Raw genomic sequence first — 23,631 nt, forward strand, 5'->3', positions numbered from 1 at the left:
CACAGTCTGAATTCAAAATGGATTCCATTTAAAAAAAAATATTCTTCATCCTCTGTCAAGTTGGTTGTTGATCATTGCTAGACAGTCATTTTCAAGTCTTGCAATAGACTTTCAAGACGATTTAAGTCAAACTGTAACTAGGCCACTCAGGAACGTTCAATGTCATCTTGTTAAGCTACTCCAGTGTATATTTGGCCTTGTGCTTTACATCTACAATGGTGTTCATTCATCCTCAGTTTTCTCCTATCACAGCCATTAAACTCTGTAACTGTTTTAAAGTCACCATTGGCCTCATGGTGAAATCCCTGAGCAGTTTCCTTCCATTCCGGCAACTGAGTTAGGAAGGATGCCTGTATCTTTGTAGTGATTTGGTGTACAGTATGTAGGGGGTACAAGATGTGGTAGTCATTCAAAAATCATGTTAAATACTTATTGACTCAAGACATTTTAGCTATTCATTTTTAATGAATTTGTATTTCTAAAAACATAATTCAACTTTAACATTATGGGCTATTGTGTGTAGGCCAGTTACACAAAATCTCAATTTAATACATTTTATATTCAGGCTGTAACACAACAAATTGTGGAAATAGTCAATGGGTGTGAATACTTTCTGAATGCACTTCAGCTTTTATTAGGTACATGAAAATGGATCGCTCCTGAGTCACGTGGCCGCGGCATCCCCAAACCATCACACTAGCACCACCATGCTTGACCGTTGGTATAAGGTTCTTACTGTGGATTGCAGTGTTTGGTTATCGGCAGGCGTAATGGGACCCATGTTGTCCAAAAAGTTCTACTTTTGACTCACCTGTCCATAGAACAGTCTTCCAAGAGTCTTGATCCACGTGCTTCCAGGTGCTTTTTGGAAAAACCTGAGTAAACCTTTTGGACAAGATGGGTCCCGTTATGTCTGGCGAAAACCAAACACTGCATTCCACAGTAAGAACCTCATACCAACGGTCAAACATGGTGGTGGTTGTCTAATGGTTTGGAGATGCTGCCTCAGGACCTAAATGACTTTCCTTAATAGAAGGAACCATGAATTATACTCTGTATCAGAGAATGTCAGGCCATCCATCTGTGAGGTGAAGCTGAAGCGCAGCTGGGTCATGCAGCAAAACGCACAATCAATTCCACATGAAAATGGCTAAAAAGCAACACATTTTAAGTTTTGGAATGGTCTAGTCAAGGTCCAGACCTAATCCTAATTGAGACGTTATGGCAGGACTTGAATCGAGCAGATCAAGCTTGAAAACCCACATATGTCGCACAGTTCTGCAAGAGTGGGCCATAATTCCTCCACAGCAATGTGTTAGACTGATCAACAACTACAGGAAGCATTTGGTTGCAGTCATTACAACAACTACAACCTAATTTTGACCAAAATGAACTGGAGAGATTATTGCTTCCAAGGTTTCCTGTTTTCAAGCTCTACAGAGGGTGCTCTAGCAAACATACAGCAGAGACCTGAGGACAGCATCCAAGACCTGGAACTGAGTGAGTAGTGTTTGGTCTGATGCTATTATGAAAGCCAAGAAGAAAACGAAAAATGAAAGAAATGAAAAATAAAGTACATTACAATGATATATTTTATTTTATGGGGACTGAATGGTGAGTTAAGGCTCCCAGGCTTGCAAGGACAGACCAGATACAAATTCAATTAGCACTAAGGTGTGAAGTAAAAGGTGTTGAGGCCTTTGGGCCCAACAAGTGGCAGGAGTCTTTGAAGCGTCCTCTGAAGCAGCTGTTCAAAGACCATTCACTGGCATTTTCTACAAGAAATCTGCCTCCAGAAATAAAAGCTCCTCCCAAGTGGGTGTGACACCTACTCCTGTTGCCTGCTGCACTGCTTCTTGGATTCCACCTGGCGATCTGTTCACCGTCTGCCCTGGTCTGTCTCCCCCTGTCTGGTACAGGTACCTCCACCACACTCACCCCTCTCTCCAGCACATACGCACTGTTGGGGCGAGAGACTCTGAATTTACAATGGCTAGCCCCAGGTCCTTATATATTTTATTATTTTATTGTGCATTTTGCTATTTTGCTATTTGCCTCATGACTCCTGCATACTTTGTTGACTACAAACATTCTTTACCCAACCGTTGGACAGACTTTGTTTGTTCCCACAGTCGGGAGTCTGATTCTCTATTGGCCTCCCATCCTATTCTAACCACCTCTCGCCGGCCTTGTATTCATGTTACCTGATGAAATTATTGTACAATATGATCTTGCTGCCATCTGATGCACATTCAGATGTCATAAATCAGCACTACAGAGCTCTCCCTGTCCTATGCCCATCCTCTGCTCTCGCAAAAGCCAGTGTTTTCTGCACGTTAACGCTAGAAGCTTAGTACCAAAAATGGATCAATTGAAAGTGTGGGTTCACAGCTCCGATCCAGATGTGTTGGTGTTGAGACGTGGTTAAGGAAGTGTGTTTTGAATACTGATGTTAACCTTTCTGGTTATAACCTTCTTCGGCAAGACAGATCTTCCAAAGGTGGGGGAGTGGCAATCTTTACCAAGGATCACCTTCGGTGCTTGATTGTCTCTACCAAGTCTGTCCCCAAACAATTTGATTTGCTGGTTTTAAGGATTAAACTTTCAAATAGCTCTTTGTTGATTGTTGCTGCGTGCTATCGTCCTCCATCAGCACCAGCTGTACCCTACCTGCCCTAAGCTCTCTCCTGGCCCCTTACACTAAGTCTGAATTTGTCCTACTAGGTGATCTAAACTGGGACATGCTTAAACCACCTCACCAAGTCCTAAATCAATGGGACTCCCTAAGTCTTTCTCAGATTATTACCAATCCCACAAGGTACGACTCCAAACACCCAGAAAAGGCTACTCTCCTCGATGTTATCCTCACAAATAATCCTGATAGGTATCAGTCTGGTGTTTTCTGTAATGACCTTAGTTTTACAGCCTGTGTTCGTAATGGCTGCTCAGTGAAACGACCTGTCCTGATTTGTCATAGATGCTTGCTAAAAAACTTTAATGAGCAAGCCTTCCTTTATGAACTGGCCTCTGTAAAAGGGTATAGAATCAGCTTGATCCCCTCTGTCGAAGACTCTTGGACCTTCTTTTTTGATATTTTCAGTGGTATTGTTAACCTCTATGGGCTAGGTGGGACGCTTGCTTACAGTTGAAGTCGGAAGTTTACATACACTTAGGTTGGAGTCATTAGAACTTGTTTTTCAACCACTCCACAATTTCTTGTTAATCAACATGCCCCCATAAAGAAAATGAGAATTAAAAACAGGTTCAGCCCCTGGTTCGACCATGATCTTGCAGAGTTACTCCACCTCAAGAATTGCATTTGGTGAAAGGCTCGGCACACGCATACTCAGGCTGACTGGCTATCGTTCAGGCAAATGAGAAATAAGTGCACTCAGGCTATCCGGAAGACCAAAGTTAGTTACTTTAAGGAGCAGTTCTCTCTTTGTGTGTCTAACCCCAAGAAGTTCTGGAAAACGGTTAAAGACCTGGAGAATAAACCCTCCTCCTCTCAGCTGCTATGTCCCTTAATGTAGGGGTGGCAGGTAGCCTAGTGGTTAGAGCGTTGGGCCAGTAACTGAAAGATTGCTAGATTGAATCCCCTAGCTGACAAGGTAAAAATATCTGTCGCTCTGCCCCTGAACAAGGCAGTTAACCCACTGTTCCTAGGCCGTCATTGTAAATAAGAATTTGTTCTTCACTGACTTGCCTGGTTGAATAAAAGAATGTTGATGATGTGGTTGTTACTGACAAGAAGCACATGGCTGATCTCTTTAATCACCACTTAATTAAGTCAGGATTTCTATTTGACTCAGCCATGCCTCCTTGCCCGTCCAACATTTCCTCATCTCCCACCCCTTCTAATGCGACTATCCCCGAATCTTCTCCCTCTTTTTCCTCTGAGTCCAATGAGTCACTGACTCCGATGTGCTAAAGGAGCTCCTTAAACTTGACCCCCAAAAAACATCTGGGTCAGATGGTTTCGACCTTTTCTTCTTTAAGGTTGCTGCCCATATCATCGTCAAGCCTATCTCCAACTTTTTTAACCTGTCTCTCCTTTCTGGGGAGGTACCCATTGCTAGGAAGGCAGCCATGGTTTGTCCTTTATTTAAAGGGGGAGATCAATCTGATCCTAACTGTTATAGGCCTATTTCTATTTTTCCCTGTTTATCAAAGTGTTGGAAAAACTTGTCAGTAATTAACTGACTGGCTTTCTTGATGTCTATAGTATTCTCTTGTGTATGCATTCTGGTTTCTGCTCAGGTTATGGATGTGTCACTGCAACATTAAAGGTCCTCAATGATGTCACCAATGCCCTTGATTCTAAGCAATATTGTGCTGCTATTTTTATTGACTTGGCCAAAGCTTTTGATACGGTAGACCATTCCATTCTTGTGGGCCAGCTAAGGATTATTGTTGTCTCAGAGGGGTCTTTGGCCTGGTTTGCTAACTACCTCTCTCAAACAGTGCAGTGTATAAAGTCAGAAAATCTGGTGTCTCAGCCACTGCCTGTCACAAGGGAGTACCCCAAGGTTCGATCCTAGGCCCCACGCTCATCTCAATTTACATCAACAACATAGCTCAGGCAGTAGGAATCTCTCTCATCCATTCATATGCAGATGATATAGTCTTATACTCAGCTGGCCCCTCCCCGGATTTTGTGTTAAATACTCTACAACAAAGCTTTCTTAGTGTCCATCAAGCTTTTTCTACCCTTAACCTTGTTCTGAACACCTCCAAAACAAAAGTCATGTGGTTTGGTAAGAAGAATGCCCCTCTTCCCACAGATGTCATTACTACCTCTGAGGGTTTAGAGCTTGAGGTAGTCACCTCATACAAGTACTTGGGAGTATGGCTAGATGGTGCACTGTCCTTCTCTCAGCACATATCAAAGCTGCAGGCTAAAGTTAAATCTAGACTTGGTTTCCTCTATCGTAATCGCTCCTCTTTCACCCCAGCTGCCAAACTAATTGATTGGCAGGTAAGATTCAGATGACCATCCTACCCATGCTAGATTATGGAGACATAATTTATAGATTGGCAGGTAAGAGTGCTCTCGAGCGGCTAGATGTTCTTTACCATTCCGCCATCAGATTTGCCACCAATGCTCCTTATAGGACACATCACTGCACTCTATACTCCTCTGTAAACTCCTCTGTTTACCCGTTGCAAGACCCACTGGTTGATGCTTATTTATAAAAACCCTCTTAGGCCTCACTTCCCCCTATCTGAGATATCTACTGCAGCCATCATCCTCCACATACAACACCTGTTCTACCAGTCACATTCTGTTAAAGGTCCCCAAAGCACACACATTTATGGGTCGCTCCTCTTTTCAGTTCGCTGCAACAAACACTCAAACTGGACAGTTTTATCTCAATCTCTTCATTGAACGACTCATTCATGGACACTCTTACTGACAGTTGTGGCTACTTTGTGTGATGTATTGTTGTCTCTACCTTCTTGCCCTTTGTGCTGTTGTCTGTGCCCAATAATGTTCGTACCATGTTTTGTGCTGCTACCATGTTGTGTTGCTACCATGTTGTCATGTTGTGTTGCTACCATGTTGTTGTTATGTTGTGTTGCTACCATGCTGTGTTGTCATGTGTTGCTGCTTTGCTATGTTTTTGTCTTAGGTCTCTCTTTATGTAGTGTTGTGTTGTCTCTCTTGTTGTGATGTGTGTTTTGTCCTATATTTATATTGTATTTATTTTTTATTTTTAATCCCAGGCCACCGTGTCCGCAGGAGGCCTTTTGCCTTTTGGTTGGCCATCATTGTAAATTGAATTTGTTCTTAACTGACTTGCCTAGTTTAATAAAGGTTAAATAAAAAATATAAATATAAATTGCAGCTAAAAGTGGTACATCCAGTTATTGAGTGTAAGAGGGCAATTACCTTTCCACACAGGGGAATTAGGCGTTTCATAACTTTGTTATTTAAATAAATAAAGTAAGTATCAATTTTGCTAGCTAGGTTTCTCCAGACGCCGCCGGTGGATATTTGGTGACCTTGTGTTTCATGTGTTTGACTGTACCCAGGAGGGGCACACTTAATGACCATCTCATTTGCACGGGCTCCTCTTCTAATGATCTGTTAAAGTGCACTTAAAGAGTAATCATGGGGCCAATCCCATTGGGCTTGTCAGGATACACTGGGGAAAAGTGATGGGAAGACCATGAAACTGTTATCAGCGCGCAAATGGTAGTCAATAAAGGTGTGGTGGGGACTTTAACTTAACTGTTCGAATGTCGTAGCCCTTTACACTTGTAACTGTATACGGGTTGAAAATGGCAGATTTGGACACTGATAAGCCCCTAAATTGGAACAGCAGTGACTGTACAGTAACATGCTATACATGACGTCAGAGCTCAGGGTCTCCTCTTCACAGCTCTGTATGGGTTTTGACTGACAGCCTTTCTGAACTTGAGCACTGCGGGTGACAAGAATTTGCCCCCATCCTTCCCACTAATTGTCTGAGTGAGGGAAATGTTGTAAATTAAGAGTACTCGATGTATTTTGAAATATGAGATGTTGAGGATTATAATAAATACCACTTTGATGTCATACAAGCAAGCCAAACACCCGTGAGTCCAAATGTGCACTTCACATTTCCATATCATAAAACTCATGTAATACAGTGTCAACGTTTATGATCGCAATGTTTGATGTACAGTTACAAAATGACATGGTGTTATACCCTGGGTCGTCCTGAACAGAATGAGCCTATGTTTGTTGTATTGTGAATAAAAGGTGTGTACCACGCATCTGAAGGCACTCATGAATCCATTCCATACCCATCAAAATGGTGATCTGCTTCTCTGAATTGCCTTTTGAAAGCCAAACACTGTAAGATTGTATTTAATATTTTAGCTAGTCAAGTTGGCAGTAGAACAACATTTCAAATGATGCCCACCTGACCCAGATTGCGATTTATAATGGACCATTTTTAAACAACAGTAATTGTGTGATGGCGGGAAGGCAGGCCTGTGTTCCAAATAAAGCTACAAGTGCGCTTTGTCACGATAGTGACGGATGGTGGCGCCCCTCCTCGGCCGGGCGGAGCTCGGCGGTCGTCGTCGCCGGCCTACTAGCTACCATCGATCCCTTTTTGTTTCACTTTCGTTTGGTTAGGTCTAGGTAGGCACACACCTGTTTTGGGTTAGTCATTAGTAATGGGGGGTTATTTAGGTTAGCGTAGGATGTATGTGGTTGTACGTGATTGTGTTGCTTGTCCGGGTTTTGTGTGTTCGTAAGAACGTGTATTTAGTTTTTCCTTCTGCCAGTGGTTTCTTTTATTTTGTGTACACCACCGCAGAATCGTTCTGGGCTGCGCCCCTATACCTTGTCGACCACGTACAGTGCTTCAAATAAAGAAGGGTGGTCACGAACTCTCTCTGTCTCCTGCGCCTGACTCTACCTCTCCTGTTGTTCCTCGAGCCAGCCCGTGACAGAAATCACGTACCGTAACTAAATGGAGTCAGCAGGAGCTTCAGCGCCAGCCATGTCCATGGAGGAAACCGTCGACCAACACTCCACCCTGCTCCACCGGCTGGGGAACGCCATGGATCAGGTGTTGGCGCGCCTGGAGAGCTGGGACCGACGCGCTCTCGGCCCCCTGAACTCGGCAGGCCAACAGCCTGCGCCCCCACCAGCACCCACAGCACCCGGTACCAGTGGGGTGAAACTCGCTCCCCCCAGGGAGTACGATGGAACGGCCGCTGGGTGTAAGGGCTTCTTGCTCCAGTTGGAGTTATACCTGGCGACCGTTCGTCCCTCTCCCTCGGGGAGGAGAGCGTCAGCGTCCTCGTCTCCTGCCTCACGGGTAAGGCCCTGGAATGGGCAAACGCCGTGTGGGACAGTCCGGACTCAGCCAGGGACAACTACCCAGAGTTCACCCGCCGCTTTCGGGCAGTATTCGATCATCCCCCGGAGGGGAGAGCGGCGGGTGAGCGGCTGTTTCACCTGAGGCAGGAGACGAGGAGCGCGCAGGACTTCGCTCTCGAGTTCCGGACCCTGGCCGCGGGAGCAGGGTGGAATGAGAGGGCCCTTATAGATCACTACCGTTGTAGTTTGAGGGAGGACGTCCGCCGGGAATTAGCCTGTCGGGACACGACCCACACACTGGACCAACTGGTGGATCTGTCCATCCGACTGGACAATCTGCTGGCCGCCCGCGGACGTCCGACCCGGGCCCTGCTCATTCCACCCTCCAGTCCTCCTGCTCCCACGCCTATGGAGATAGGGGGGCAGCAGCCAGGAAGACTGGAGGGGAGGTCGCTCCTGCACCTCATGTGGTCGCAGAGGGCACACTGTGGACCGGTGCTGGGGAGACTCCCCTAGGAGTCCAGAGGGCAGGCAGAGCGCTCCTTTGACACCTCAGGTGAGTCAGCACCAGCCTCACCCAGAGCCCCCTGTCCGTCACATGTATGTGTCAGTGTCCTTTCCTTGTTTCTCCCCTCACTCCCGGTTTAAGGCGCTAGTCGATTCAGGCGCAGCAGGGAGTTTTATGGACCGTGGGGTCGCGGCTAAGTTAGGGATTCCCCTGGTCCAGTTGGACCAACCCTTCCCGTGCACGCCCTAGACAGTCGACCACTAGGGTCAGGGCTGGTCAGGGAGGTCACTGTGCCTCTGGTCATGGTAATGCGGGGGGGTCATGAGGAATGGATTAGTCTTTTCCTCATCGATTCCCCAGCATTTCCAGTGGTTCTAGGGATTCCCTGGCTAGCCACTCACAACCCTAAGATTTCGTGGGGACAGAGGGCTCTTAAGGGGTGGTCAAATGAGTGCTCGGGCAGGTGCATAGGAGTTTCCATCGGTGCGACTACGGTGGAGAGTCCAGACCAAGTATCCACCGTGCACATTCCCTCAGAGTATGCCGATTTGGCTATCGCCTTCAGTAAAACGAAGGCGACCCAATTACCACCTCATCGACGAGGAGACTGTGCGATAAACCTCCAGGTGGGCGCTGCCCTTCCTCGTAGTCACGTTTATCCCCTGTCTCAGGAGGAAACAGCGGCTATGGAGACATACGTCACTGAGTCCTTGAGGCAGGGATACATTCGGCCATCTCACTCACCCGTCTCCTCGAGCTTCTTTTTCGTGAAGAAGAAGGAGGGGAGGTCTGCGCCCGTGCATTGACTATAGAGGTCTAAATGCCATCACAGTGGGTTTCAGTTACCCACTACCTCTCATCGCCTCGGCGATGGAGTCATTTCACGGGGCGCGCTTCTTCACGAAATTGGATCTCAGGAGCGCATATAATCTGGTGCGTATCCGAGGAGGGGACGAGTGGAAAACGGCATTTAGTACCACATCTGGCCATTATGAGTACCTCGTCATGCCGTATGGGTTAAAGAATGCTCCCGCAGTCTTTCAATCCTTTGTGGATGAGATTCTACGGGACCTGCTCGGTCAGGGTGTAGTGGTGTACATCGATGACATTCTGGTCTACTCCACTACACGCGCCGAGCATGTGTCTCTGGTGCGTAAAGTGCTTGGGCGACTGGTGGAGCATGACCTATACGTCAAGGCTGAGAAATGTGAGTTTTCCAAACCAGCCGTCTCTTTCTTGGGGTATCGCATTTCCTCATCAGGGGTAGTGATGGAATGTGACCGCGTTTCAGCCGTGCGTAATTGGCCGACTCCCACCACGGTGAAGGAGGTGCAGCGGTTTTTGGGATTTGCCAATTACTACCGGAGGTTTATCCGGGGCTTTGGTCAGGTGGCGGCTCCCATTACCTCACTGTTGAAGGGGGGCCCGGTGCGGTTGCAGTGGTCCGCGGAGGCGGACAGGGCCTTTAGTCGTCTGAAGGTTTTGTTCACCGACGCTCCGGTGCTGGCGCACCCGGACCCCTCTTTGCCCTTCATAGTGGAGGTGGACGCGTCCGAGGCTGGGGTAGGAGCCGTGCTGTCCCAGCGCTCGGGCGCCCCCAAAGCTCCGCCCCTGCGCCTTCTTCTCTAGGAAGTTGAGTCCGGCGGAGCGTAACTATGATGTGGGGGACAGGGAGCTGTTGGCTGTGGTCAGAGCCCTGAAGGTGTGGAGACATTGGCTTGAGGGGGCACGTCACCCTTTTCTCATCTGGACTGACCACCGCAATCTGGAGTACATCCGGGCGGCGAGGAGACTGAACCCGCGTCAAGCCAGGTGGGCGATGTTCTTTACGAGATTTCGGTTTAACATCTCGTATATCCCAGGTTCCCGGAACACTAAGGCCGACGCACTGTCTCGTCTCCATGACGCCGAGGAACGGTCCACCGAACCCACTCCCATACTTCCAGCCTCCTGCCTGGTGGCACCGGTGGTCTGGGAGGTGGACACGGACATCGAGCGGGCGTTACGGACGGAGCCTACTCCTCCGCAGTGTCCAGTGGGTCGTAAGTACGTTCCGCTCGATGTTCGCGATCGGCTGATTCGGTGGGCTCACACGCTTCCCTCCTCGGGTCACCCAGGGGTTGAGCGGACAGTGCGTGGTCTTAGTGGGAGATACTGGTGGCCCACCTTGGTGAGGGACGTGAGGCACTATGTCTCCTCCTGTTCGGTGTGCGCTCAGAGTAAGGCTCCCAGGCACCTGCCTAGAGGGAAATTACAACCCCTCCCGGTTCCACAACGACCATGGTCCCACCTGGCGGTGGATTTCTTGACCGATCTCCCGCCGTCTCAGGGCAACACTACGATCCTGGTCGTTGTGGACCGGTTTTCTAAGTCCTGCCGTCTGCTTCCGTTACCCGGTCTTCCTACGGCCCTGCAGACCGCAGAAGCCTTATTCACCCACGTCTTCCGGCACTACGGGGTGCCCGAGGATATCGTCTCAGATCGAGGCCCCCAGTTCACGTCCAGAGTGTGGCGGGCGTTTATGGAGCGACTGGGGGTTTCGGTCAGTCTGACCTCGGGGTTTCACCCCGAAAGTAATGGGCAGGTGGAAAGGGTAAACCAGGAGGTGGGCAGGTTCCTGCGGTCCTACTGCCAGGACCGGCCAGGGGAGTGGGCAAGGTTCGTGCCATGGGCCGAAATGGCTCAGAACTCTTTGCGCCACTCCTCCACCAACATATCACCATTCCAATGTGTGTTGGGTTATCAGCCGGTCCTGGGGCCATGGCATCAGAGCCAGACGGAGGCCCCTGCGGTGGAGGAATGGGTTCAGCGCTCAAGGGAGACCTGGAACGCTGTGCAGGAATCCCTGGAACGAACCAGGGTACGACAAAAAGCGAGCGCTGACCGGCACCGCAGCGAGGCCCCGGTGTTCACCCCAGGGGAGAGAGTCTGGCTCTCGACCCGGAACCTGCCCCTCCGCCTGCCCTGCCGGAAGCTGGGTCCGCGGTTTGTGGGGCCATTTAAAGTCCTGAGGAGAATAAACGAGGTGTGTTACAGATTACAACTTCCTTCTTATTATCGCATTAACCCCTCGTTTCATGTGTCTCTCCTCAGGCCGGTGGTAGCTGGTCCGCTGCAGGAAAATGAGGTGCAGGGAGGTCCCTCCACCCCCCTGGACATCGGGGGGCCCCCGGCGTACACAGTCCGGTCCATCTTGGACTCCAGACGCCGGGCGAGGGGCCTGCAGTACCTCGTGGACTGGGAGGGGTACGGCCCGGAGGAGAGGTGCTGGGTACCGGTGGAGGACATACTGGACCCAGCGCTCATCCGGGAGTTCCACAGCCTCCATCCGGATCGCCCTGCGCCTCGCCCTCCGGGCGTCCTCGAGGCCGGCGTCGGCGCGCTGCGGGAGCCGCGCGTCAGGGGGGGAGTACTGTCACGACAGTGACGGATGGTGGCGCCCCTCCTCGGCCGGGCGGAGCTCGGCGGTCGTCGTCGCCGGCCTACTAGCTACCATCGATCCCTTTTTGTTTCACTTTCGTTTGGTTAGGTCTAGGTAGGCACACACCTGTTTTGGGTTAGTCATTAGTAAGGGGGGGTTATTTAGGTTAGCGTAGGATGTATGTGGTTGTACGTGATTGTGTTGCTTGTCCGGGTTTTGTGTGTTCGTAAGAACGTGTATTTAGTTTTTCCTTCTGCCAGTGGTTTCTTTTATTTTGTGTACACCACCGCAGAATCGTTCTGGGCTGCGCCCCTATACCTTGTCGACCACGTACAGTGCTTCAAATAAAGAAGGGTGGTCACGAACTCTCTCTGTCTCCTGCGCCTGACTCTACCTCTCCTGTTGTTCCTCGAGCCAGCCCGTGACACGCTTGCTCTAGTTCCTCAACGGCACAGCTAGGAGAGCTCAAAAAACACCTTATAGTTGACTTCTTTGAGTCATAAAGGTGCATTGAAATTACTTAGGAACTGTGCACACTTTGGAGGGGTGTGTAGCCACTTGGATACACCAGTTAGACCTCTCACTCAAACCCTTGTAATTGTTTTGTCTTATGTTGGACCTACCCCAAACTTTCCAAGAATATTCTGATCATGTTAATGAATGTATCCAGAGTAGTTTCAGCTATAATTATCAACAAATGCGGCTAAAAGAACAGTAAATGTAAAACTCACTTAAAATCAACAGTGTAATGTTGTGTCAGGTGAACTCTTGTCCTCAGCTTTAGTCTAATAATTGTCCCATAATCTCCAAACTGTTACCTTTTAATTGCTGCCATGGTTATGCATATGCTTTCCATATTTCTTCTGTAAAAAACATCTCAATTTATCTATATCCATATAGGCCAATTCCCACAAGTGTAAAGGGTTAAAGTAACGCGAAGGTAATTGAAGTGTGTGTGTGTGTGTGTGTGTGTGTGTGTGTGTGTGTGTGTGTGTGTGTGTGTGTGTGTGTAAAATGTTTCCACTCGTAGTTTATTTTTTATTGTTGCCGTATAAGAAGGGTCAGTGCCCATATATTATGCTATTTTCATAATTAAATATATTGATTATAAATATTGAGGGTAATTAAATGTTTTAAGATGTGGGGTGTAGTTCCAATTGTACTCAGGGCTGTGAACAACACCTCCGTCCATGTTGGAAATGTTCTCATGAATGAATGAATGAATGAATAAATTAATCTTTCGGCATGTTTATTTTAATACTCATTCATAAAGAATTAAGCACGGAGATTACACTGTTTCTGGCTCAACTCAGCTTTCCTTTTATCAAGTGCTGTGTGTTTCACTCCTCAATATCTATTTATCTCAAGTCCTCAATGTCCTGAATGCACTTGGCAGAAAGTTCAAAAACAATCTGCCAAGAGTTTGCCTCGAAAACATCAAAACATCGGAAGCTAGTGCGTCAGCTTCGATTGGGGTGTAGCGTCTCGCCTTAAACTTTTCAGATTGCTTTTCTTCACCTGGCATGGACAGAAATGTACTGATTTCAATCAGATACAGAGACAACATGGCTAAGAGAGTAAATCAAAAAGAGCTGTGTCACCACTAAACAGCATTGTGTTGTTGGTCTAGATTGGGAAGACGTAAGGCTGCCAGTTTGCATTGCGGTCTGTAGCTAGTGATGCTAAGGGAATTCACCAGGGACTTTCGCCTGTTCTGTTCTCCCTCAGGGGCTCTGATGAAAAATATTTTGTTCCTCCGTGGCCTGCTCACCTTCTCCTACTCTGCTAGTGTTTGTTGTAAGAGCACCAGCATCTAGTTGGGCTTTGATCTAGTGCTGCAGAGGAACCCGCTAACACGCTACCTTATCTAATCCTTGGGATTTTAAAGGCTACTGCCGGTGTCTTGTGAGGTTCCTGTTCTCAGAATGATTCTCTTCCTACTCAACTCACCAGCCCCATCACCTCTTATTGAGGATTGGACACATTCGCGCACGCACACAGACACGCACACACACACACAGACTCAGCACAGACACACCACCTCCTCTCTCCTGTCTTCCACTGTAGAGTAGTCTGTCTCTGACTAAACTGTCTGAAGCCTGGGCACCTTTCCTCCTCCTCCTTTTCCACCTCCTCCCCTTCATATCTGTCCCCGGGCTCAGCGAGGTGACAGGCGGCGTCACTGTTATAGACTGTAACGCTGGCACTGACACCTGAGGGTGACTGGGCTGATATCTCTATTAACCTTCTGGTGACGTCCTCCCCACCGCTCGGGAGCCACCAGACTGAACTTAGGGACATCAAAGTATAAGTTGTTTTTCACCCAAGCACATTTCCATGGGCTCGTTCCAGGCTGTACACACCTGCCCACGCATGTATGAATATGCGCTAAACTACAAAAGGAACACATGCACACGTTAATGCACACACACACCACATACATACACACACCACACACACACACACGCACACTGAATGAATTACGTGGGTTGTGTACATGTTAGGAATCTTAATCATCTGGATTAATGAACTTAATATAACGAACATTCAAGTAATTCAATGAAATTGGGGCTAAACTTATTAGATTAGCATGTGCCCTTTTCCCTGACATTGATTAAATATTCCGTTCATTCACATATCTCCTCCATATCGAGGCAACTAAACATGATTTATGTCGGACATGTCAAAGCCCTTGTCATACACTGTACATACCTAATACCATTATACCTTTGACCCTCTGACTCCTCCCTCTGCAGGAATTCTCTCTGCTGCGATTGGATGACGTGCCCAGTGAGCGGGTGAACATTCTGGGCTTTTCCGTCTTCAACCGAACACATCCCTTCTTCCAGGATTTCCTCCTCAGCCTCAACCGTTCCTGGCAGGAAAACTGTGACCACGCCCCCTTCGCCGGCACACCGGTGAGACCAGGGTTCAGGTTTATGTAGGACAGAGAGGATTTCTCAGCAGCTAGACAATCATATCTCATCTCCATAATATATTTACATCTGAAGGTTCTGTAATGTTGCAGGTAGAAATGTAACAAATAGACCCGATGATTCCCAAGTCTACTCTAGCATGTACTATTGGAAATTCAGCTCTGTTAGATACATTTCCATCTGTAACCAAACAGAGTGTTCAGATATATGCAGAAAATATATTATTCTCTAGCAGTGTTTCTTAATCCTGTTCCTGGGAACCCTTTATTTGCTAAATATCTACCTGAAACCTTCTGAAAGGTTCACCCTCCTGAATACACTCCAGCTCTTTTCCCATATTACAAGGTATCCCCACACGAGCGTCTGCGAGATTCGGCTTCATTACAAGCTATTAGATCTTTAAGAATGCTAAGGCTTGAAGTCTTTCTATGCCTTTAATACAGTTGTCTGTGTAGTCGTTAATTAGTCATTCTTAACGATCAAATTAGTTAATTGCCACATGCTTACTAAATGAATATGCGACTGGTAGTGTAGTACATAACATTAGCATAACATTCTTCCATGCCGCATTTGAAAAATGTTAACCCAATTCACCAGACTTGTGTAAACGACAAGTTTTCTGACATCAGAGAGCGACGAGGAATTCATTAATTGGGTTTATTGAATTTTTGTTTCTTAATTAAGCCCTCAAGAAAGATTTTGAAAAATCAATGGCTGCTGTTTTTTTAGAAACCAGCTGTTTTTCTCTAGTTGTTTTTTCCCCCTCATAATTAGGAGTTATCTTTAATTAATCACAGGATATTTTGTAGTCTATCAGATCGATCACGAAGAGCAGTGGAGGGGTAACAGCTCTGAGCCCCTAATAAAACAAGAGTAGCGAGAGCGAGCTACACCTTCTCTCCCTGCTATTCATTTGCAGTGTTCCAGGGAGCTCTTTCATATCAGGTTCCATTTTTAAAGACCCCTCTCTCTCGGCTGCAGTGTCATGGGAATGAGAGAGGTGGAGGGACGGAAGAGAGTGAGGTGAGGAAGAATGGATGGGGGGGGTTACAATGACTTGCAACCAAAGTGTGTCAGATATTTTCAAACCTAAAAATGATTTGAGATAGGTCCACATTCCAGGCCATTTGTTTTGTAGATCCAGCTACAGTATATGCCTCAATGCATGACAATCGATGGCGTAAGATGTGGATTCATTTTGATATTAGACTACTTTTGAGGTATGAAAAGACCTGACCAACTTTGATTTCGAAGTGACATCTCCCTTTAAGGTCACATGGTGCATAATCGTGACTTATGATCAGGAAGTTGCTGTCATCGACTTTCCATCCTGGAATCCAAATGACACTGAACCACTGTACACACTCGCTCTAACTACTGTTTTCCAAGCTGTTGTTTATACTCTGTTGCCTGTAGCGCAGTCCAATTCAACATTGGCCTATGCAAGGAGGAGATATATCATGGAAATTATGATGGTTATGGGCCTTATATGGTGCTCATTGTTTACTGTGCATCACAATCATCTATATATTCCCATATCAATATGCACAACAGATCAGGGCCAGGGCTTATTGGTTTATTATACAGACATATAACAGTGAAATACTCCCTCTCTCCCTCCTATAATCTTTGCCATCATGCATTTTAATTGTTTTTACATACACGGATGGGGCCTGTATGTAAACAGTCTACAGGACAAATCCCCCTTCCTGCGCTTCCACCTCCACCCCGACGGATGTGTGGTAATTGGAACAGCCAGGGCTTGCCAGCTCCAGTAGGGGTGAAAGTGGTGCGGCTTTTTTTCCCCTCTGTCAGCACATCAGAGGATCCTAACGATCTAATGGAATATCTGACTGCTGTATGGATGGCATTTTGGGGATCGCTTGTTTTAACCCATCACTGACCGACCAGAGCGGACCCAAGGCGTCAGGGAGAATGGAAGATCGGTGTGTGTTTACCACAGAATAGCCCCCCTTTTCTTCCTTCCTTCCTTCCTTCCTTCCCTCCCTTCTACTTTCTTTCTTTCTTTTACTTCTTCTTTCTCTATCCCCCCCCCACCCCTCTCAGCTCTCGTCGGCGCTGCTGTTTGACGCAGTGCATGCGGTGGTGGCGGCGGTCCAGGAGCTCAACCGTAGCCAGAACGTGGGCGCCACGCAGCTCTCTTGCAAGTCCTCCAAGATCTGGGAGCATGGCACCAGCCTCATGAACTACCTGAGGATGGTAAGGGCGCCCCACTCTGGATAGGAGGGGAATGGCATTCTGTTGTTGGTCATGTTTAAGATTAAGATTAGATTCATCTTTGTGGAGCAAAATTTGACTGCAGTGCGCACTGTGATATACAGTATGCTCCCAAGTGTGTTAGTTAACATTATACTAAAAGCCATTTGTTGTGTATATCTTTTTGCAGTAGATATTCAGCCAGCTGATCCCTATCCCCTAAACCTAACCTTACTGTTTGATCTACCAGCTGAATATATTTACATTTATGTATTTATATTTATATTTAAATCTTCTAGCCCTTCTCTTACCACTGGGTATATAGTCAGTCATATTGTCACATTAACTTGGGTCACTGCTAGTCTGGTACCAGATCTGTGTGTGCTGTCATTGATACGCCTAAGACCATAGGAGTTGGCAAGACAGTACAAACAGCTCTGGGATCAGGCTAGGTCACTGCCCCTATTTCTTCATCTGTAGCCTATAGCAGGGAGAAGGGGGGCAGGGAGGGAGTTAGAGACTGGTTGACTGGCTGTCACACTGTAATGCTCATAGTCCCTCATTAGGAATAAATGGCCTGTGAGTGAGCCGTCAAGACACTAGAGTGTGACATGTATTGAATTTCAGACTGTTTTTTTCTTCTTTAGTAAAAGCAAATCTGAAAATGATTCATCTGTTGCCATTTAGATGTTTTACCACCATCACTTTGTCATCACACAATCATTTCGTTTGAGACTCCCTCGTATCGATCATACTGCTGGTTTCTCAGTATCAGATGATGGGGTGGCTTAGGGTTTTGTTGCAGCATAATTGTCAGCCCGCTTCCCTTCTGGATAATTTAATCAATATGGAACTAAAGCCCGACAGAACCCAGACATGGATGTGAAGTTACTGACATACCTGGGTTCAAACAGTATTTATTTTTCTTTCAAATACTTGGGAGCATCGGATTGAGCCTTGCCTGCAGTGCCGGATTGGCAGGGTTTGCAGTTTTCCCTTTTGGAACTACTCCATTGGCTCTGTCCCTCAAGGCAACCTCAATCCAGCACAGCTGAAGGATTTGAAAGCAAACTAACACTATTTGAACCCAGATTACTGACAGCAAAAACAACAGTCGCAGACCAAGTGAAACACCTTAGTAACATGGGAGCTTTTCTCTCTTGTTCTCTCTCTCTCTGGGATAGGTAGAATTGGAAGGACTAACGGGCCACATTGAATTCAACAGCAAAGGCCAGCGGTCCAACTATGCGCTGCGGATCATGCAGAACAGTAGAGATGGCCTTAGGCAGGTAAAGTAACTCTCCCGTTCATACAGTGTTACAGTACAATGTTTTGCCCGGTCGCAGGCCTATTCTTTTTACCACTACCCCAGAACTGCTGTGTGAAGCACTCCCTTACATCCTGTAATAGAGCTCTATGGTGCAGCGGGGAGCCATGATAATGTATTCAATTGATGTTTGGTCGTAGAAATATCCCCTTGACCCGCATGGTTTTAAGTGCTGAGGTGTCCAAAACCCCTCCATGTGCACTATTAAATATTTAGAATGCCATTTGGACTGGCGCAGGAGGCATGGCTGAATTTGAAGGAAAGGGAAAGAAAGGAGGGTTTTAATCTTGTTTTTCGATAACTGTTTTTGGTGTCCTTTACTGAGTATCTTAATCTGAATCAGTATAGTGTTTTCAACAGTGGTGCTGATTTTGGAAGAGTTCCTAAGGAAAATGTGTTATTATAATGCCTTCTGGGACTTCACCTCAATTCACAAACCTGCATCAATTAATTTCACAGTAGGACATGTTGGTTTCATGTTGAGTTACGTTGCTTAGTTCCAGTATACATTTGGCTAGCCATCAGTATAGACTGATTCTGGTCTGGCGCTGTGCATGATCAAAGTCAAACATCTTTTGGCCTTGCCACGTCACTTGAATCTGGAAGTCTCACAATCATTCCAGTGCTCTTACAATGGATATGGCCTACTAAACATGCTGCACTGTAGCTAAAGGAAAAATCCATCCAAAACGACTAATTCCTTTAATTTATAGTGTTATTTAACACTAATATGTTAGAGCAATATTTTATTTTTTACTAATGGTGCATTTCGGCAATATCATAAGGTTGGTAGCTACATGGAAAATCGTTGTGGAAATCTGTTGCAGCTCAAGTCGACTACAAAATCCACGATGTAATTGCTGTCTCTATGGGCTGGCTAGGTAGCAAACGTAGCTACACACAATATTACCAAAGACAATATCAGCATGTAAAGTAGCTAGATAGCTGTAAAATCACCTAAACAAACTGCACTATCAATTTACATTTACATTTACATTTAAGTCATTTAGCAGACGCTCTTATCCAGAGCGACTTACAAATTGGTGCATTCACCTTATGATATCCAGTGGAACAACCACTTTACAATAGTGCATCTAAATCTTTTAAGGGGGGGTTAGAAGGATTACTTTATCCTATCCTAGGTATTCCTTAAAGAGGTGGGGTTTCAGGTGTCTCCGGAAGGTGGTGACTGACTCCGCTGTCCTGGCGTCGTGAGGGAGCTTGTTCCACCATTGGGGTGCCAGAGCAGCGAACAGTTTTGACTGGGCTGAGCGGGAACTGTGCTTCCTCAGAGGTAGGGGGGCCAGCAGGCCAGAGGTGGATGAACGCAGTGCCCTTGTTTGGGTATAGGGCCTGATCAGAGCCTGAAGGTATGGAGGTGCCGTTCCCTTCACAGCTCCGTAGGCAATCACCATGGTCTTGTAGCGGATGCGAGCTTCAACTGGAAGCCAGTGGAGTAAGCGGAGGAGCGGGGTGACGTGAGAGAACTTGGGAAGGTTGAACACCAGACGGGCTGCGGCGTTCTGGATGAGTTGTAGGGGTTTAATGGCACAGGCAGGGAGCCCAGCCAACAGCGAGTTGCAGTAATCCAGACGGGAGATGACAAGTGCCTGGATTAGGACCTGCGCCGCTTCCTGTGTGAGGCAGGGTCGTACTCTGCGAATGTTGTAGAGCATGAACCTACAGGATCGGGTCACCGCCTTGATGTTAGTGGAGAATGACAGGGTGTTGTCCAGGATCACGCCAAGGTTCTTAGCACTCTGGGAGGAGGACACAAGGGAGTTGTCAACCGTGATGGCGAGATCATGGAATGGGCAGTCCTTCCCCGGGAGGAAGAGCAGCTCCGTCTTGCCGAGGTTTAGCTTGAGCTGGTGATCTGTCATCCACACTGATATGTCTGACAGACATGCAGAGATGCGATTCGCCGCCTGGTTATCAGAAGGGGGAAAGGAGAAGATTAATTGTGTGTCGTCTGCATAGCAATGATAGGAGAGACCATGTGAAGATATGACAGAGCCAAGTGACTTGGTGTATAGCGAGAATAGGAGAGGGCCTAGAACAGAGCCCTGGGGGACACCAGTGGTGAGAGCGCATGGTGCGGAGACAGATTCTCGCCACGCCACCTGGTAGGAGCGACCTGTCAGGTAGGACGCAATCCAAGCGTGGGCCGCGCCGGGAGATGCCCAACTCGGAGAGGGTGGAGAGGAGGATCTGATGGTTCACAGTATCAAAGGCAGCAGATAGGTCTAGAAGGATGAGAGCAGAGGAGAGAGAGTTAGCTTTAGCAGTGCGGAGAGCCTCCGTGACACAGAGAAGAGCAGTCTCAGTTGAATGCCCAGTCTTGAAACCTGACTGATTAGGATCAAGAAGGTCATTCTGAGAGAGATAGCAGGAGAGCTGGCCAAGGACGGCACGTTCAAGAGTTTTGGAGAGAAAAGAAAGAAGGGATACTGGTCTGTAGTTGTTGACATCGGAGGGATCAAGTGTAGGTTTTTTCAGAAGGGGTGCAACTCTCGCTCTCTTGAAGACGGAAGGGACGTAGCCAGCGGTCAAGGATGAGTTGATGAGCGAGGTGAGGAAGGGGAGAAGGTCTCCGGAAATGGTCTGGAGAAGAGAGGAGGGGATAGGGTCAAGTGGGCAGGTTGTTGGGCGGCCGGCCGTCACAAGACGCGAGATTTCATCTGGAGAGAGAGGGGAGAAAGAGGTCAATGCACAGGGTAGGGCAGTGTGAGCAGGACCAGCGGTGTCGTTTGACTTAGCAAACGAGGATCGGATATCGTCAACCTTCTTTTCAAAATGGTTGACGAAGTCATCCGCAGAGAGGGAGGAGGGGGGGGGGGGGAGGAGGATTCAGGAGGGAGGAGAAGGTAGCAAAGAGCTTCCTAGGGTTAGAGGCAGATGCTTGGAATTTAGAGTGGTAGAAAGTGGCTTTAGCAGCAGAGACAGAAGAGGAGAATGTAGAGAGGAGGGAGTGAAAGGATGCCAGGTCCGCAGGGGAGGCGAGTTTTCCTCCATTTCCGCTCGGCTGCCCGGAGCCCTGTTCTGTGAGCTCGTAGTGAGTCGTCGAGCCACGGAGCAGGAGGGGAGGACCGAGCCGGCCTGGAGGATAGGGGACAGAGAAAATCAAAGGATGCAGAAAGGGAGGAGAGGAGGTTTGAGGAGGCAGAATCAGGAGATAGGTTGGAGAAGGTTTGAGCAGAGGGAAGAGATGATAGGATGGAAGAGGAGAGAGTAGCGGGAGAGAGAGAGCGAAGGTTGGGACGGCGCAATACCATCCGAGTAGGGGCAGAGTGAGAAGTGTTGGATGAGAGCAAGAGGGAAAAGGATACAAGGTAGTGGTCGGAGATTTGGAGGGGAGTTGCAATGAGATTAGTGGAAGAACAGCATCTAGTAAAGATGAGGTCAAGCGTATTGCCTGCCTTGTGAGTAGGGGGGGGAAGGTGAGAGGGTGAGGTCAAAAGAGGAGAGGAGTGGAAAGAAGGAGGCAGAGAGGAATGAGTCAAAGGTAGACGTGGGGAGATTAAAGTCACCCAGAACTGTGAGAGGTGAGCCATCCTCAGGAAAGGAACTTATCAAGGCGTCAAGCTCATTGATGAACTCTCCAAGGGAACCTGGATAAATGATAAGGATGTTAAGCTTGAAAGGGCTGGTAACTGTGACAGCATGGAATTCAAATGAGGAGATAGACAGATGGGTCAGGGGAGAAAGAGAGAATGTCCACTTGGGAGAGATGAGGATTCCAGTGCCACCACCCCGCTGGCTCGATGCTCTAGGGGTATGCGAGAACACGTGGGCAGACGAAGAGAGAGCAGTAGGAGTAGCAGTGTTATCTGTGGTAATCCATGTTTCCGTCAGCGCCAGGAAGTCTAGGGACTGGAGGGTAGCATAGGCTGAGATGAACTCAGCCTTGTTGGCTGCAGACCGGCAGTTCCAGAGGCTGCCGGAGACCTGGAACTCCACGTGGGTCGTGCGCGCTGGGACCACCAGGTTAGAGTGGCAGCGGCCACGCGGTGTGAAGCGTTTGTATGGCCTGTGCAGAGAGGAGAGAACAGGGATAGACAGACACATAGTTGACAAGCTACAGAAGTGTTGTTTCTTGTATTATTGTCTCTTGTGTCTTTAGAGAACTGTTTCACTTTGATATCCTTTTTCTTCTGTCCTGATTTTCTCTTTCTTTTCTTCTGTTAACTAGATATTCTTTGTTGTTCTTCGTTAGCTAGCTAGCTTCTTCCCATTTAGTAGTCTGCAATCTCACTATGCTGTACCTGCAGATCAATGTGCCTCACAGAGTGGAGTCTGACATTCGCAACAGCAGATATACTTTTGAGGAGATTACAAACGTTGCCCGTGCTACGTTAATGGACCGAGTGGTGCATTCTGGGCGATTCTGGGACAAGGAGCACTCTCCTTCAAGGAGTGAATGGGAGTCTATTGGGCGCTAGCTCAAAAACCCAACATTAGCAACATTCGTCAACAAGAAGTACAACATTACAAACCTTTTCCGAGACGTGAGATAATTAACTTGCTATCTGTAATATCGTACAGCATTAGAATGGTGACAGCACGTCCTTTCGAGGACAATAGGCACGTTTCTCGACATATACACTGACTTTGAGAAGGGATTGCACGACGATTAGCTTAGCGACTGCTTGAAGCAGCATGACAACAAGAATGCGATTGGTCGACAGTCTGCTTGGTGGGGCGTTATACTTTCCTTCATTCACTGGATTCCTATCTCCTTTCTATAATACCTCTGGCAACGGCATCATGCAATGCACCCTGGACTAAAGTAGGCAGGCAAATAGGAAAAATGTGCTAGACCCTGCATTAAATTACACATTTCTTGAGGTAGGAATATGATCAATGACTCATTCAAGAGAAGACATCCTCTCGAGTTATGACATCGACCAGCATTGAAATCTGACATGTATGATAGACGTTTTCGCGATCTTAAAGTTGTATTCCTATTCCCTTCCAGTGTAATGAGAGCAACTTTATCACAGTGCTTCGTCATACCAGCCGGATTTCTGCCTGCTTGAATGCCAATAACTCCGATACACATGAAAACATGAAATGTCCCAGGGAATCGATAGAAAATCACTCAGAGATGCACAAAAAAACAATGTAACATTCAAAATGGGTGAACCTTTCCTTTAATGCTGAGGTTTCTTCTTCTTTTGGCCCCAGATTCTGTTGGCTGCACATGAAGTGTGCTTTTATCTCTGAGACGGCTCTCTTTGAGATAAACACTGCCGTTGAAATTGTATCTTTGTGTTCTGTGTGTTGTCCGGCCTTGCGGCGGAGGGAGAAGTGGCGGAGACACAGCTCTCATATAGCAGGTAGTACTTTAGTCTCTACAAGTTTGCAGCATGTCCCGGAGCACCTGTCCTTGTATGACCT

General features: G+C 47.5%; 1 protein-coding gene across 1 annotated transcript in view; it reads left to right on the plus strand.

Moving 5' to 3' along the window:
* The window catches only part of LOC123729216 (glutamate receptor ionotropic, kainate 4), a 494,511-nt gene that overhangs the window by 401,483 nt on the left and 69,397 nt on the right, over nucleotides 1–23,631 (plus strand). Inside the window, exons 9-11 of the mRNA XM_045703471.1 lie at nucleotides 14,508–14,669; nucleotides 16,755–16,907; nucleotides 18,089–18,193. Of these exons, the coding sequence (XP_045559427.1) occupies nucleotides 14,508–14,669; nucleotides 16,755–16,907; nucleotides 18,089–18,193 (420 nt within the window). The remainder of the gene's footprint in view (nucleotides 1–14,507; nucleotides 14,670–16,754; nucleotides 16,908–18,088; nucleotides 18,194–23,631) is intronic.

The sequence above is a fragment of the Salmo salar genome, chromosome ssa20 (assembly GCF_905237065.1).
Source record: "Salmo salar chromosome ssa20, Ssal_v3.1, whole genome shotgun sequence".
NCBI lineage: Eukaryota > Metazoa > Chordata > Actinopteri > Salmoniformes > Salmonidae > Salmo > Salmo salar.